Source organism: Haemaphysalis longicornis, unplaced genomic scaffold (genome assembly GCF_048455015.1).
Source record: "Haemaphysalis longicornis isolate Haplotype H1 unplaced genomic scaffold, Haemaphysalis longicornis Haplotype H1 scaffold_12, whole genome shotgun sequence".
Lineage (NCBI taxonomy): Eukaryota > Metazoa > Arthropoda > Arachnida > Ixodida > Ixodidae > Haemaphysalis > Haemaphysalis longicornis.
The window spans coordinates 110113865-110126425 of record NW_027526225.1 but is presented as its reverse complement, the minus strand read 5'-3'; the positions used below and the strand labels follow the sequence as shown (position 1 = coordinate 110126425).

The following is a 12561-nucleotide window of genomic DNA, read 5'->3' as shown; positions in this document are numbered from 1 at the left end:
CGAGTTGCCAAAAATTTGATTTTTTAGGCTCCTAAAGTGACATAATAAATGTTGTTCTGCTCCAAAATCGAGATTTCGCTGCTCCAAAAACTGCTCCCAAATCTCATTGAGCTGTCTCACCCCTGGTCGCAGTGCTCAACACCTAGCTGTTTTCGTTTCCCACTCCAGCAACGCAAAATAGATAAGATGATTCAAACTTCACGAGTAAACCGTGTTGCGGTGAAAATTATAGCGCAGTCTTGCTACGGTGACTTGCTGCGGTGGCCAGTGAGTGACCCGAAATGGCGGCGCCAACATATGTGTCTCCATCCTCGCGGTGGACGCACGTGAATCGAGGCACCCTAGCAAAGAAAGGAGCGGAGTCACAGTGCAGCTTTGAAAGGCACTAATAAGCAGGGAAATAGGAAGAAAGAGCGTCGTGAAAGGAAGAAACTTGGATCGAGCGGGCAGGGGAAGCGGGTGTTCGGTCATCACCGTGGGGTTGTGTCGTATGTGTTTTCGCATTCGTCAATGGCTCAATGGGAGCTTCAAATTCGCAGTCCGCCTGCCACCTGAACTTCGACTTGTCACGGTAGGCGCATTGACGTACTGCTGCCGCGTGAAGCCATCGAAGGTTAAACTCCCATTCACGGATACCCGCCTGCTTGCTTGCGTCTGTTCAGCAAGTGGTCTGGCCCTCCTGCAAACCTTGGCACATCAAGCAGCATCAAACGGGGGTTGAGAATAAAGAGAGGTCGGGACGAGGCGGCGGAGTGGTGTAAAATATGGGAAAAACGCTGGTTTAACCCTGTCAGGGTTCGTCATACAAGGTAGACCACGTGCATCCAAGCATCATATCATCGGGGTTAGTGCATCGTTTCTATGGGGAGTTTGCCTGGACCGCGGTAATGTGTCGTAAGAAGCGGGCCGTTGTAAGTCCAAGGGACGTACCAGCGGGGCTCCATTGTAATATATACTAGAAGGAAATGGGGCGCCCCTGTCTAGGCGATCCGCGATCTGCCGTCATGTACCAGGCAGGCACATTCCACTTGTCCTTGGCATGGCTCATGAACAGGCTGAAAAGTCGCCTCTGGCTGCAGAAAGGCAACAATACTACTGTAGAAGATTAATTAATTTGTTTTGTTGTTATAAAATTTCCCCGTCTTTCGGTCTTTTCTCCGACACCCTTCTTCCCCTCTATTAGACCAAGGAGCCATTCCACAATAAATAAAGACATTTCATTCATTCAAAATTACAGCTTCAAAAACAGTTACTTGTCAGCTAGTATTTAGAAACATCGTGCAAGATGAACAAGAAAAAGATGTTACCCTTTTTTGTTAATTTTGGCTTTGAGACAACAAAGAAGCCATGTGGCTTCTCAATGCCTAGCTAACACCTCAATGCCTAGCTAACCTGAAAGAAAAAGAAAAGTTCAGGAGGTGATGTCATGTCAACAATGCCTTGTCATGTTTTATTTTTGATTAAGACAGGCGACAAGCCTGTCTTACAAGGCGACAAAGATGCAGCAACCTGTGGGAGTGTTTCTTGTGTATTCCACATATGACACTGGAGTGGCCACAGTATTCTGTACACCTCAAATGGTGCTCTCTTCCATTAAACAGATGTTATGCCAAGTCATTATATTCTTAAGGTTTCTTCCTGGTTTCTTCCTGTCGTTCTTCCTGTCGTACTGTTTCTTCCTGGCGTACTTGGAAAAACCGAAACATTCTCTGCAACAAAATTTTGTCCGCAATGTCGTTGCAGTGTGTCACCAGGAAGGGTTTGCTTTGGTGAGCGTGAAAGACATGAACAGAAGGGAAACATAAGAAGGCATGAAAGCCTCTCTAGTGTGCTACCTGAATTCGTGTGTAGCATTGTTTGTTTTTCGATCGCTGTCCAGAGAGCTTGATCAATGTCTTCTCTCTCCCATCTCATTCCTCAGCTATAGTCGACATGAATTTCCAGTCTCACCCCTATGGGCCCGTCTTTCCGCATTAATCTCGTGCCTACAAGTCGTCGACAAGTGACAGCCAAACTGGTTTGATAACTGATTTAGGTGGCCATCGTTTTGCCAAATTAGCTCAGCACAACATTTTCCTTTTCGATTCAGGGAACTAACAAACTAAGGATGAACAGCATTGTTTTGTTTCTGGAATCGCCACTTATTCATAACTCTCCCGATAATTGGCAAAAATGTGGATGCAATTACTGTAAACATGAACACAGGGCTCCCGTTTATTTGAATTAGCTGGCTTAGGGTAAACAACAAAAATTGAGGAAGTTTTTATGAAGTGTAAATTTTACGTCCACCTGAAATGCAGCAGTACGGCTGCAAAAAAAAAAAAAAAAAATTAAAGCCGTTGCATTTAATGTCAAAGCTGTCGGTAGTGCAGAGCAGTGATTCGCCATAATGGGCTGTAGTGCCATTATCGGCTCACTGCTACCATCTAAAGCAATTCAAACTTCCCGCCTTCGCAATGTTTGCACGCCCCCTGCCTGAACTGTGCCAGTGGGAGTTCTGTTCTTTGTGTGCTTGCTTTTCCTCCCGCACGTGCTGGCATTGCACTGCCACTTTTTTTTCGCTTACTATTGCAAAAACCAACCCAACGAGTGTTCTGAACTAAATGAACGCGGGCGCAGCTGGTTAATTATGGATATTTTGCCTCAGATGTACCTGCAGTTTTCTTTGCGCTAAGCAATGGGGAGATGCTTGACAAGCACCAGCAGTTCACGAGTTTCAAACGCTTATGACTATTTAAACCGCTTGGTTTTCGAAGCCTCTGGGTTACGCCGCGACGACGGAACGCTGTGTGGCTCTACTTGGGTTCATTATCTCGCGGCAGCGCCTGATTCTGGCAGTCGCTTGACATCGAGTGTTACAGGGAGCTACAACGATAAGGCGAGCCCCTAAAGTGCTCCGCACTTAAAGGAGCCATGAAGAGAAAATACAACTTCGTTTAATTTGAAAGAACTAGGATTCAGTATCCCACTCAGCTCCATTACAGCCACAAAAGATGTTTTGTTTAACGAAAAAAAAGCAAGAAGTGTTTTAAAACTTTCAAATTTTGCGCCACAGTGACGTGTTATGAGCAAGAATGACGTCATACGGGCCAACAATAAAACATAATTTTCAGTGCGTTAACTGCACGTTAGTATTCAAGTGATGCGTTCAAATGGAACTAGAGGCCCAATTACAGACGTCCAGTCATGTGTCATCGCGGCAGGTCAGTTAGGCGGCCGCCAAACGCACAAACAAGGTTCCGTGACATCATAGAAAAGTTGTGGGAAATTGGCTAGGGGGTCGCGACTGCTTCACACGTTTTCTTCAATATCTCCGCTATTTGTTCGAAGATTGCGATGATATTGGTGTCATTCTTATCGGGACTAAGCAGTCTTTCTAATAAACCCAACTTGTATTTTCTCTTCATGGCTCCTTTAAAAAGCTACCTGGCTTTCGTCTTTTGTTCTTTGCAGTTTGTCTTCTCGCTGTTCCTGAAAGAGATTGGCCTGGACCTGACCGAAGCCATCGAGTTCTGGAGCCAGTTCTACATCGCGCCACCGGGAAAAGACGCCAAGTGCACGCACTCGTGGCAGGCGCATACCTCGCGGCTCACGTACAGCGTGCGGCACATGTACGGCCAGGAGGGTAGGCGCATTGACTACACGGCACACAGGTGTGCCCAGGTCCAAGGCCACCAGCTCTGTCCCTTCACCACGGGAAGATTGCTGGAACTTCCCGCTCTGCAGGTATGCAACCGAGACCTGGGGTGAAATTCTGAGTTGTGTCTTTCAGATACCGTATTTTCCGGTCTAAAAGTCGCACTTTTGTATAGGTCACACCCCCCTCAATACGGCAGTTTTTCTGAGGAAAAAAAAAGTTTATAAGCCGCACTGGTGCACAAAACGCACTTGTTAATCATGTAAACTCATAGAGGATCAGTTCGTTAACACGGCGGTTTTGTAATAATTGCAAATAATGCAATAATTGAAGCGGTTTTTTAACGTGAGCTACACTGGCCGAGGTTGAGTAGTTTCGCGTGGCTCCTGGAGAGCTGTGCTGCTCATGCGCGAGGAGCAGTGACGTCACACGGCGCACAAAATGTTGCTCACTGCACGGTGTCTCGCACACACCCCACGCGCCCAGCGTCTTCGCCGACCTCCGTTCCGCACGTGGCGGCCCGGTCCCCTTGATGATCATGCGAGGGGTGGCCGGGTGTGTAACCGATGGCTCCTGCGTCGCAGCAACACCGGCGTATGCCTGTGGAACCAGCTTAGTGCTCTGGGGCGATTGATGGTGACGCTGCGCCGGAGCCGCTTGATAAATATACATGTGTCACATACTGCGTATACCTTGTGTGTGTCATTGAAGCACCAGTTAGCATGATAATCAAGCTAACCCTGGACAACCAGGAAAGCTAAGCATAACCAGCTGAACCTTATCTCACGCTACGTATATCCTGGCATAGCCGAGCTAAGCCACTTCTATTTTTTTTATGCATTGCTTGGAACTAATTTTACAGCTCATTAAGCTTTGGTGTTTGAAGTGGGTGTTCGAAATGACCCCTTGCCACTGGTGCCACCAAAGCTTAATGAGCTGTAAAATTAGTTCCAAGCGATGCATAAAAAAACCACTTGAATTATTGCATTCACTAGGTTTCATAGTATTGAAAAATACAAAGATTACAGCTTTCTCCACCAAAAGTGGCTAATTATCTCTAATTACCTTGGGAACTAACTGACCAACTGGAAAAATAATGGCACATTCGAAATCCGTGGGAAGAAAGCAGCAAGGCTGACAAGTTTTACACAGTTTACTCGAAAATAATAGAAGTTGTTTTAAGACCAGTGTCTCCCCATAAACAGACTTGCCTTGCTTCTGTCACATTACGCCGGTTCATCGGCTTTCAGCCACTCAGGGCCCACTCCAAATGAACACTTGGAAACGGGCATGAAACAGACAGAACCTAAAATTCCACCCCTGTGAAGGAGGAAGGTGACGTCCATGTGAGACAAGGCTTTTGGGCTAGAAAAGAAAAGCTACCTGGTTGTCTCAATGAGATGTGTAGTTAGGAAAAAAATTAAAGCCGTTCCACTCAATTTGAAAGCTGTCGGAAGTGCAGAGCAGTGATTTGCCGTAATGGGCTGTGGCGCCATTATCTGCTCACTGGTACCACCCATCACGCTCTTTGCCGCTCTGCCTCATTCTTCTCCTGATGAATTCAACAAAGGTTTGTCCAATGCAATTCAAATTTCCCACTTTCGCAGTGCTCACAAACTGCGCCAGCGGGAGTTCTGTTCTTTTTGTGCTTGCTTTTCCTCCCGCACGTGCCGGCATTGCACTGCCACTTTTTTTTTTTGCTTACTATCATAAAAATCATCCCAACGAGCGTTCCTAACTAAATGAACGTCGGCGCTGGCGGTTAATTCTGTATATTTGGCCTCAACTGTACCTGCAGTTTTCTTTGCGCTGAACAACAGGGAGATGAATGGCCAGCGGTTCACGAGGAATGCTTATGGCTATATAAACTGCCTGGCTTTTGAAGCCTGTGGGTTACGCCGTGACGACAGCCACTAGGACAAAACGCCGTGGGGCTCGAGCGAGCTACGATGACAAGGCGAGCCCCTAAAGTGCTCTACTTTTAAAATTTGTAGTGGTCAGGAGTTTCGTACTTGTGACCACTGTCTCGGGTGGTTGCTCTACCACTTGAGGCACCGCTTGTAGCATGCTTTATGAGCACTGGGTTGAGGTATGTGTGTGTTCAAAAGTGTGTATGAATCACTAATCGTCACATTGTAGTTTCTTCACAAGTCCTTCAAAAAAGTTATTTCTTTATTTTTTTTTTTGACATTGATGTTGTTTCTCAAGCGGTGTACTTTGTCATGTTCACAATGACTTAAGCTGGCTCAATATGGCTTAGAATGTTGGAATGGATTGCAATTGAATTCTATGGGTGCTGGAATGCACTGGGAATGCAACCTGTAGCAGTAACCACCCATCCACAGCCGTTCCGCTTGCTGATTCAGAATTTCAAGTGCAGAGCACTTTAGAGGCCCGCCTTGTCGCTGGAGCTTGCTCGCCAAGTAGAGCCACACGGCATTCCGTCGTAGCAGTTGTCGTCGCGGCGTAACCCAGAGGCTTCGAAAGCCAAGTGGTTTATATAGTCATAAGCATTTGAAACTCGTGAACCACTGCCGGTTGTCATACAACTCCCCGTTGTTTAGCGCAAAGAAAACTGTAGGTGCATTTGAGGCAAAATATACGTAATTAACCGGCAGCGCCTGTGTTCATTTCGTTAGGAGTGCTCATTGGGTTGGTTTTTACAATAGTAAGCGAAAAATGTGGCAGCTGCAACGCTTGCATGTGCGGGGGGAAAAGCAAGCACAAAAAGAACAGAACTTCCGCTGGCGCAGTTTCAGGCAGGGGGCACGCGAGCACTGCGAAGGCGGGAAAATTGAATTGCGTGGAGTGGTAGCAGTGAGCGGATAATGGCACTGCAGCCCATTATGGCGAATCAATTTCTCTGCACGTCCGTCAGCTTCCACGTTGAGTGGAACGGCTTTAATTTGTTTATTGGGCATCCCTGACACCAGAGTTGCCTAAAGAACGACAGTTTCCTAAAAAAGGAAAATTGTGACGGGTATTTGAGTTGAGCTTTCATTTCAGTAGCGTAACAACGTTAAACGGATGTTCGAGCTTGGTTTGACACCGCACTTTGAGGAAGTCTTTTGACTGTTGGGTGGTTTACAAAGCACGCACCCTTTATGTTTGGCATGCTAAAGTTTGTAAAAGACGCACTTGGGACCAAGTGGTGTAGGGCAGTCATTAGCAAGGCCTTCATTGGCTCAGTTTCTTACAACACTCCCATATGTGAACCGCCGGCTGCGATTTGCATGAATGGCGATTCTTTATAATTGCATGCAGTACTGGGTGGTGTATTGAACTCAGTCATCAGGTGGAGGTGGAAAAACTGCACGTTCTGTGTGCACTTTGGCTTCCTGACTAAATGAGCATCCACTTCAGAGCTTCTTCTGATTAGTACCTTAAAACTTTCGACTCACATTCGACTCACATCGACTTACATTTTACGACCAACGGTATGTAATGTAAAATCCACTAGGCAATGTGCTAGATGCACACTAGTAGCGCGAATTTGTGGACAGTCTCACAAATGTGATCGTGGGATGAGGTGGGTTGGATTTATTATGGCCAAAGCCTTGAGGGCTCCATTGTGCGAGAAACTGGCGTTGTCTTTTGGTACAGAAAATGGCCACCGGTGTAAAGAGTAACTAGAACACAGTAACTAGAGTAAGTAGAACTGGAACAGCCAGGGGGAACTTGACTTCGAAAAGCTGTGGCCTGTGGTGTTTGAAATGGGCATTCGAAATGGTTCCTTGCCACTGGTGCCACCAAACTTTAATGAGCTGTAAAATTAGTTCCAAGAGGAGCATCAAGAAGACTGCCTCTCTTATTGCATTCACCAGGGTTCGTAGTATTGGAAAATATAAAGATTACAGTTTTATGATCAACACTGTTTTGTCTAGTGTTCCCCCAGAAATGGCTAATTATCTCAAATTATCTTGGGAACTAATTGACACTCGAAAAATAATGGCATATTTGAGATCAGTGGGAAAAAGTCAGTAAGGCTGACAAGTCTCACAGAGTTTACTTCCAAAATAAAAGAAGTTATTTTTAAAGCCAATGTCCCCCCTTATTAAGCGCCCCGAAAAATTTTTTGGCTGCTGTACAATGATAAAGTATTGCTTGCGCCATGGTGTTCCAGCTGCGTGTAAATAATGGTGTGCGCGTGCAGCAAGTTGGCAAAAATTTATTTTGTGTCGTCGGGCCTCCTTGTTCACAGCAGCGTGTTTTGTTACAGGCAGAGGACATTGAGGACATTGGCCAGTTGTGCGAGAACAGGCAGTACCTGGCAGCGTGCAGGAACCACATGTTGCGGCGTGGGAAGCAGCTCGCATCCGAAATGGACTTGGACGCTGAACTGTTCGATGCCCAGGAGTCCACTGATGACTCTCGGGCGGAAGACGCGGCATTGGTGGGAATTAACAAGCCATCGCGATTCTACTTTTACATGAAGAAGTTCACGAAGCAGCCTTCGGTGAGTGCCGCACTTGCGCGTTTGTTTTTTCGGGTTGTACGGTCTTTGTGTTTTGGGCCATGCCAGTAGTTGTTGAGCGACAAAGAACTCGAAATGCAAGCTTATTTCCCGAGTGACATTAGAATAGTTTACTTTCAATAGCTGGTGAGAGCACCTTTTTTTCTTACTGTCATAGAATAATTTGATTATACTCGGAACATTACTGTAAAATACTGAGCAAGGGGCCCCCCTTGACATTAAGATAGCTGAGCACGAGGTCGCGGGTTCGATTCCCGGCCGCGGCGACGGCTTTTCTGATGGAGGCGAAAAGCAAAAACGGCCGTGTGTACGAGATTTCGGCGCACGTTAAAGATCCCCAGGGGGTCAAAATTAATCCAGAGCCCTCCACTACGGCGCGCCTCATCGCCTGCATTGGGTCGCCACGTTAATCCGTACAATCAATCAATCAATCGATGTAAGGATAGTTAAGGGAATTTTTGGGGAGGAGTCTTGTTCGGAACAGCCCCACAATTCGAAATGGCATTGTGAATATGTCAACCCCCCTTACCCCTCACCCCAGAAAAAGAAAAAAATAAAGCAGTCCATTGGAGAAAACACATTTTTAACAAAGATGGAGAGGACTCTGAAGCCCCTCTTAGCAGAACCAGTGTTAGCAATTTGCATGGTGGTCTCACCAGTCACGTTGTTGGTCCTGTTCACCAGAGAATAAATTCTAACCATCGTCTGGTCCACTTTTGAGATCCTCAATAAGGTGTACTTGTGGCATGTTCGGAGGGCGTTCATGGTGCAGCCAAAGGCCTTTGCTGCCTCCGAGAAATGTTCCACTTCGTTGTGGCTTTCGTTCGTGGTATGACGCATTGTAATGCCAAACCGCTGTTTCTATGGCTTGATGCACTCACTTGACGCAACAGAATTTCTGAGCTGCAAGCTGTGCGCTATTTTAACAGCTTGTTCAGACAGGAGCCTGTTTTAGCACGCTTCTTTTATGCTTCTTTCGCATTCACGAAACTCAAAAAAGTATCATCCACTTCTTCACTGAACACCGGCGCTCTGTTGCTCATGTTTCACTGAAGCTTGTCCTTGCTAAAGTTCTGCTGCAGCAAACTCGTACTTTTTGTCCCGCTCACATGCCCTCTTTCGATCTTAACGAAGTGGCGAGATGTCGCGTGCATGTTCTTTTTCTAGCATGGCGGAGCCATTCCACAAATTCAATTTTTTTCTTATTTGTATACAAATGCATGTCACGAACCACCATTCTCGTGAAGTTGCAAGCACATTTGGCACTGTCAGGTGACAATAGTGGAACGGTGAGCTTGTGCGGAATTTACGGCAGGCCGTGTGCTCTTGGATTGGATTTTGGATTAGACAAGAGTGCAGACAGAATCGTTTCTGAGCGGTTTCGGTTTCGCTGGTTTGGGCCACCAGAGAGTAGTTGGGGGAGGGGTGCGCTTGATCGGTATTTTACAGTAAACTTTTACTTTGAATTCTTCGTGGCCTGAAAATTTTACAGTGCCCTAGGTAATTTTGAGCAAGACTGTACGTACTTTGCTTTTCAAGTACTGAAAAGCTTGTACTGCAGACATCCTTGTCTGACACAAAATGAAAATAAACAAATTCAAATTCAAAGGTGCGGGTTTGATTCCCGGCTGCGGAGACCTCTTTTCTGATGGAAGCAAAAAGCAAAAACGCCCGTGTGTACGAGATTTCGGCACACGTTAAAGATCACCAGGTGGTCGAAGATAATCCAAAGCCCTCCACCATAGCGCGCCTCATTGCCTGTTTAGTGTCGGCATGCTAAATTTCATAATCAATCAATCAATGAAACATGGGTTGTAATAGTTGCATCATAAGTAACCAGAGTGGCAATCTCAGAACGAAAGTTTAATTTTTGTGGCAATTTTGTGCCTCTATCGGCGGTCAAATGAAAACTTTCTTTTCCAGATGAGCTACAGCTGAGCTGTCCAAGCTTGAATGTGTGGCCTGGGTTCATTTAATGATTACGAAATCAAAGATGATTTGGCCATTATGAGGCTGCAGAAGAGAGCACGCTGCTGGGCTGTGGATGCTGACCTGCCTGGAGGTAAGCTGACCGAGCTTGGTGCGAAGTGGTGTGGGCCCTTGCTGCAAATAGGGTTGTGTATTTAGAGGAGCCATGAAGACAGAATACAACTTTTGTTCATTAACAAGGCTGCTTCGTCACGATGGCAATGCAAATTTTATTGCAAACTTCAAACAAATAATCGTAATATTATTTGGTTTTCAACTACACTGAGTTTGGTTTTTAACTCTGAGTGAATTTCCTCGCATCACTTGCGTGCCCTGAATCTTGGGCTGCCCATAATCATTGGCAAGGTGTTTTTACATCACGTGGGGACTTATTGGTGCCTCTAGTATTGTCAAACCACCAGATTTCTTCCAGAGGATCATCCAAAATTTCGCAATTTGAAATGGAGGTTGGGCTTCACCATAAGGCATGTGCAGCATGATGGCTAACATTTTTTTTTATCTGACAAATTGTTCTGCACAACTCAAATATTTTTCTAGGGCATTTTTTTTTTTTAATGTTTACTTACAAAATGTACAGTGGAACCCCAATGATATGTCCTCCCATCTTGCGACGACCCACTTCTTACGATGGATCACTGAGATCCTAGCAGACTTCCCACAGAAACAGTGCATTAAAAGCCCTGATTATACAATGCTCAAATGCACCTGGTCCACTTCATACGACAGACCCTGGCGGGGATAAACAAGCGTTTTTACCATCTTTTACACCACTTCGCCACCTTGTCCCGACCTTTCTTTATTCTCAACCCCCATTTGGTGCTGCTTGATGTGCAAAGGTCTGCAGGCGGACCAGACCACTTGCTGAAGAGACGCATGCAAGGAGGCAGGTACTGGTGATTGGGAGTCGACTTTTGACGGTCCCACGTGGCCGCACGTCAACTCGCCAACCGCGAGAAGTCAAAGTTTAGGTGGCTGGAGGACCACGAATTTGAAGCTCCCATCGAGACAACGAACGTGAAAACACTTACAAACCCACTCAGGATGATGACCGAACACCTGTTTCCGTGCCCGCTCGATCCAAGTTTCTTCCTTTCACAACACTCTCCCTCCCCCGCTCTCTACTCTCGGCTTATCAGTGTCTTTCAAAGCCGCATTGTCGCCCCGTTTGTTTCTTTCTAGCCTTCTCCATCGTCGCCTCGTTCTATCGTTCGTTTCGCTTGGCCTTGGCAGTTTCACACTTTTGCATTTTACCCTCTCAATTGACTCGACCACGTCAGCCTTCCCGGCTTATGTTGCGCTCGTGAGGCACAGGACTGGCGGGCTAGTGCAGACGATGGAGAGGAGGGGACACAAAATAGGTTTTTGTTTTCCTTAGAAGCTTGGGATTTTAGCTAAAGGTTCGCAAATTACGTACATCAGTTTAAAATGTTCTTAGCCCACCTGTCACACGAAGCCGTCTACTAGGCCGGCATTTAGGTACCCGCACCTCAGTCATGCGACGACCCAGTCATACGACGCTTTTGCGCAGTCCCTTGAAAGTTGTATTATCAGGGATGTATCCTAAATTTTTTTTACTGCTGATGGTTTGTTATACACAACTTTTTTTTTATTCGACGTGTGGACAAAAATTTTGAATTTGATCATTTTTTTGCAACCGTTATTCCTGAGAACATTATTAAAAATTCAGTTCGATTGACATTCGAACGCAAGTGTAGCAGGGGTGTTATGTTTGAATAAACATGGTACGTGTATATAAAGAAAAAATCTCGCAGCATTGTGAATACTGACATGCTCCTTAATTTACAGTTTTTGTTGTTTATCTGTTACTAGTAAACAGTGGGAGGGTGATGCTTTGTTTCGTATTTTCCAACCGGTGTTCACTACCAAGTTCCTCCTCCCCCCTTTCGTTGCAGGTTTCCACTCGGTTCCAATGTGCCCAGCAGTTGTGCAGGAGCGTCCAGCGATATTCGTGGTTGCGGGACAAGGTGGAATGAACTTCGTACAGCTTTGAGCGCTCTTTTCTTGAATTTCAATGAATTGTGGAACTTAAGTACCTTGGGGATGGGGGATCATATTGTAAAGGTTGCTGGTGTGTTGTTTGAGATTACCCGGTTCAGCACCTCAAGCCACATGCAAAATGCCAATGCTTGAAATGTGAATGCACTTTTTGTGTCCAATGCTTTTTATAGGCACTTCTTTTTTTGTAATAAACCTATTTTGTTACATGCGATTGTTCGGTAAATTTTATATTGTTTAAAACAAAATTTGAAGTAAGTTTGAGCATTTCATCACAGACTGGGATGCGCAGAATCTAGTTAAGCACAAGTTGGATGAACTTTCACATGTGTATGTATGTATATATACATAAATGCATATATTTTTAACCAAATTGACTAACCTACAGCTCTGTCTAGCAGTGCAGGTTTCACATTGGCTCCATGGCTTCTTCTAAAATGCATTT

At 45.6% G+C, this 12561-nt stretch overlaps 1 protein-coding gene across 1 annotated transcript in view; it reads left to right on the top strand.

Annotated features, from left to right (window-relative positions):
- Positions 1-12331, top strand: part of LOC144163227 (uncharacterized) — a 40295-nt gene extending 27964 nt beyond the window's left edge. Inside the window, exons 6-9 of the mRNA XM_077694085.1 lie at positions 3454-3726; positions 7857-8093; positions 10035-10173; positions 12014-12331. Of these exons, the coding sequence (XP_077550211.1) occupies positions 3454-3726; positions 7857-8093; positions 10035-10049 (525 nt within the window). The 3' untranslated portion in view covers positions 10050-10173; positions 12014-12331. The remainder of the gene's footprint in view (positions 1-3453; positions 3727-7856; positions 8094-10034; positions 10174-12013) is intronic.
- Positions 12332-12561: the final 230 nt, after the last annotated feature.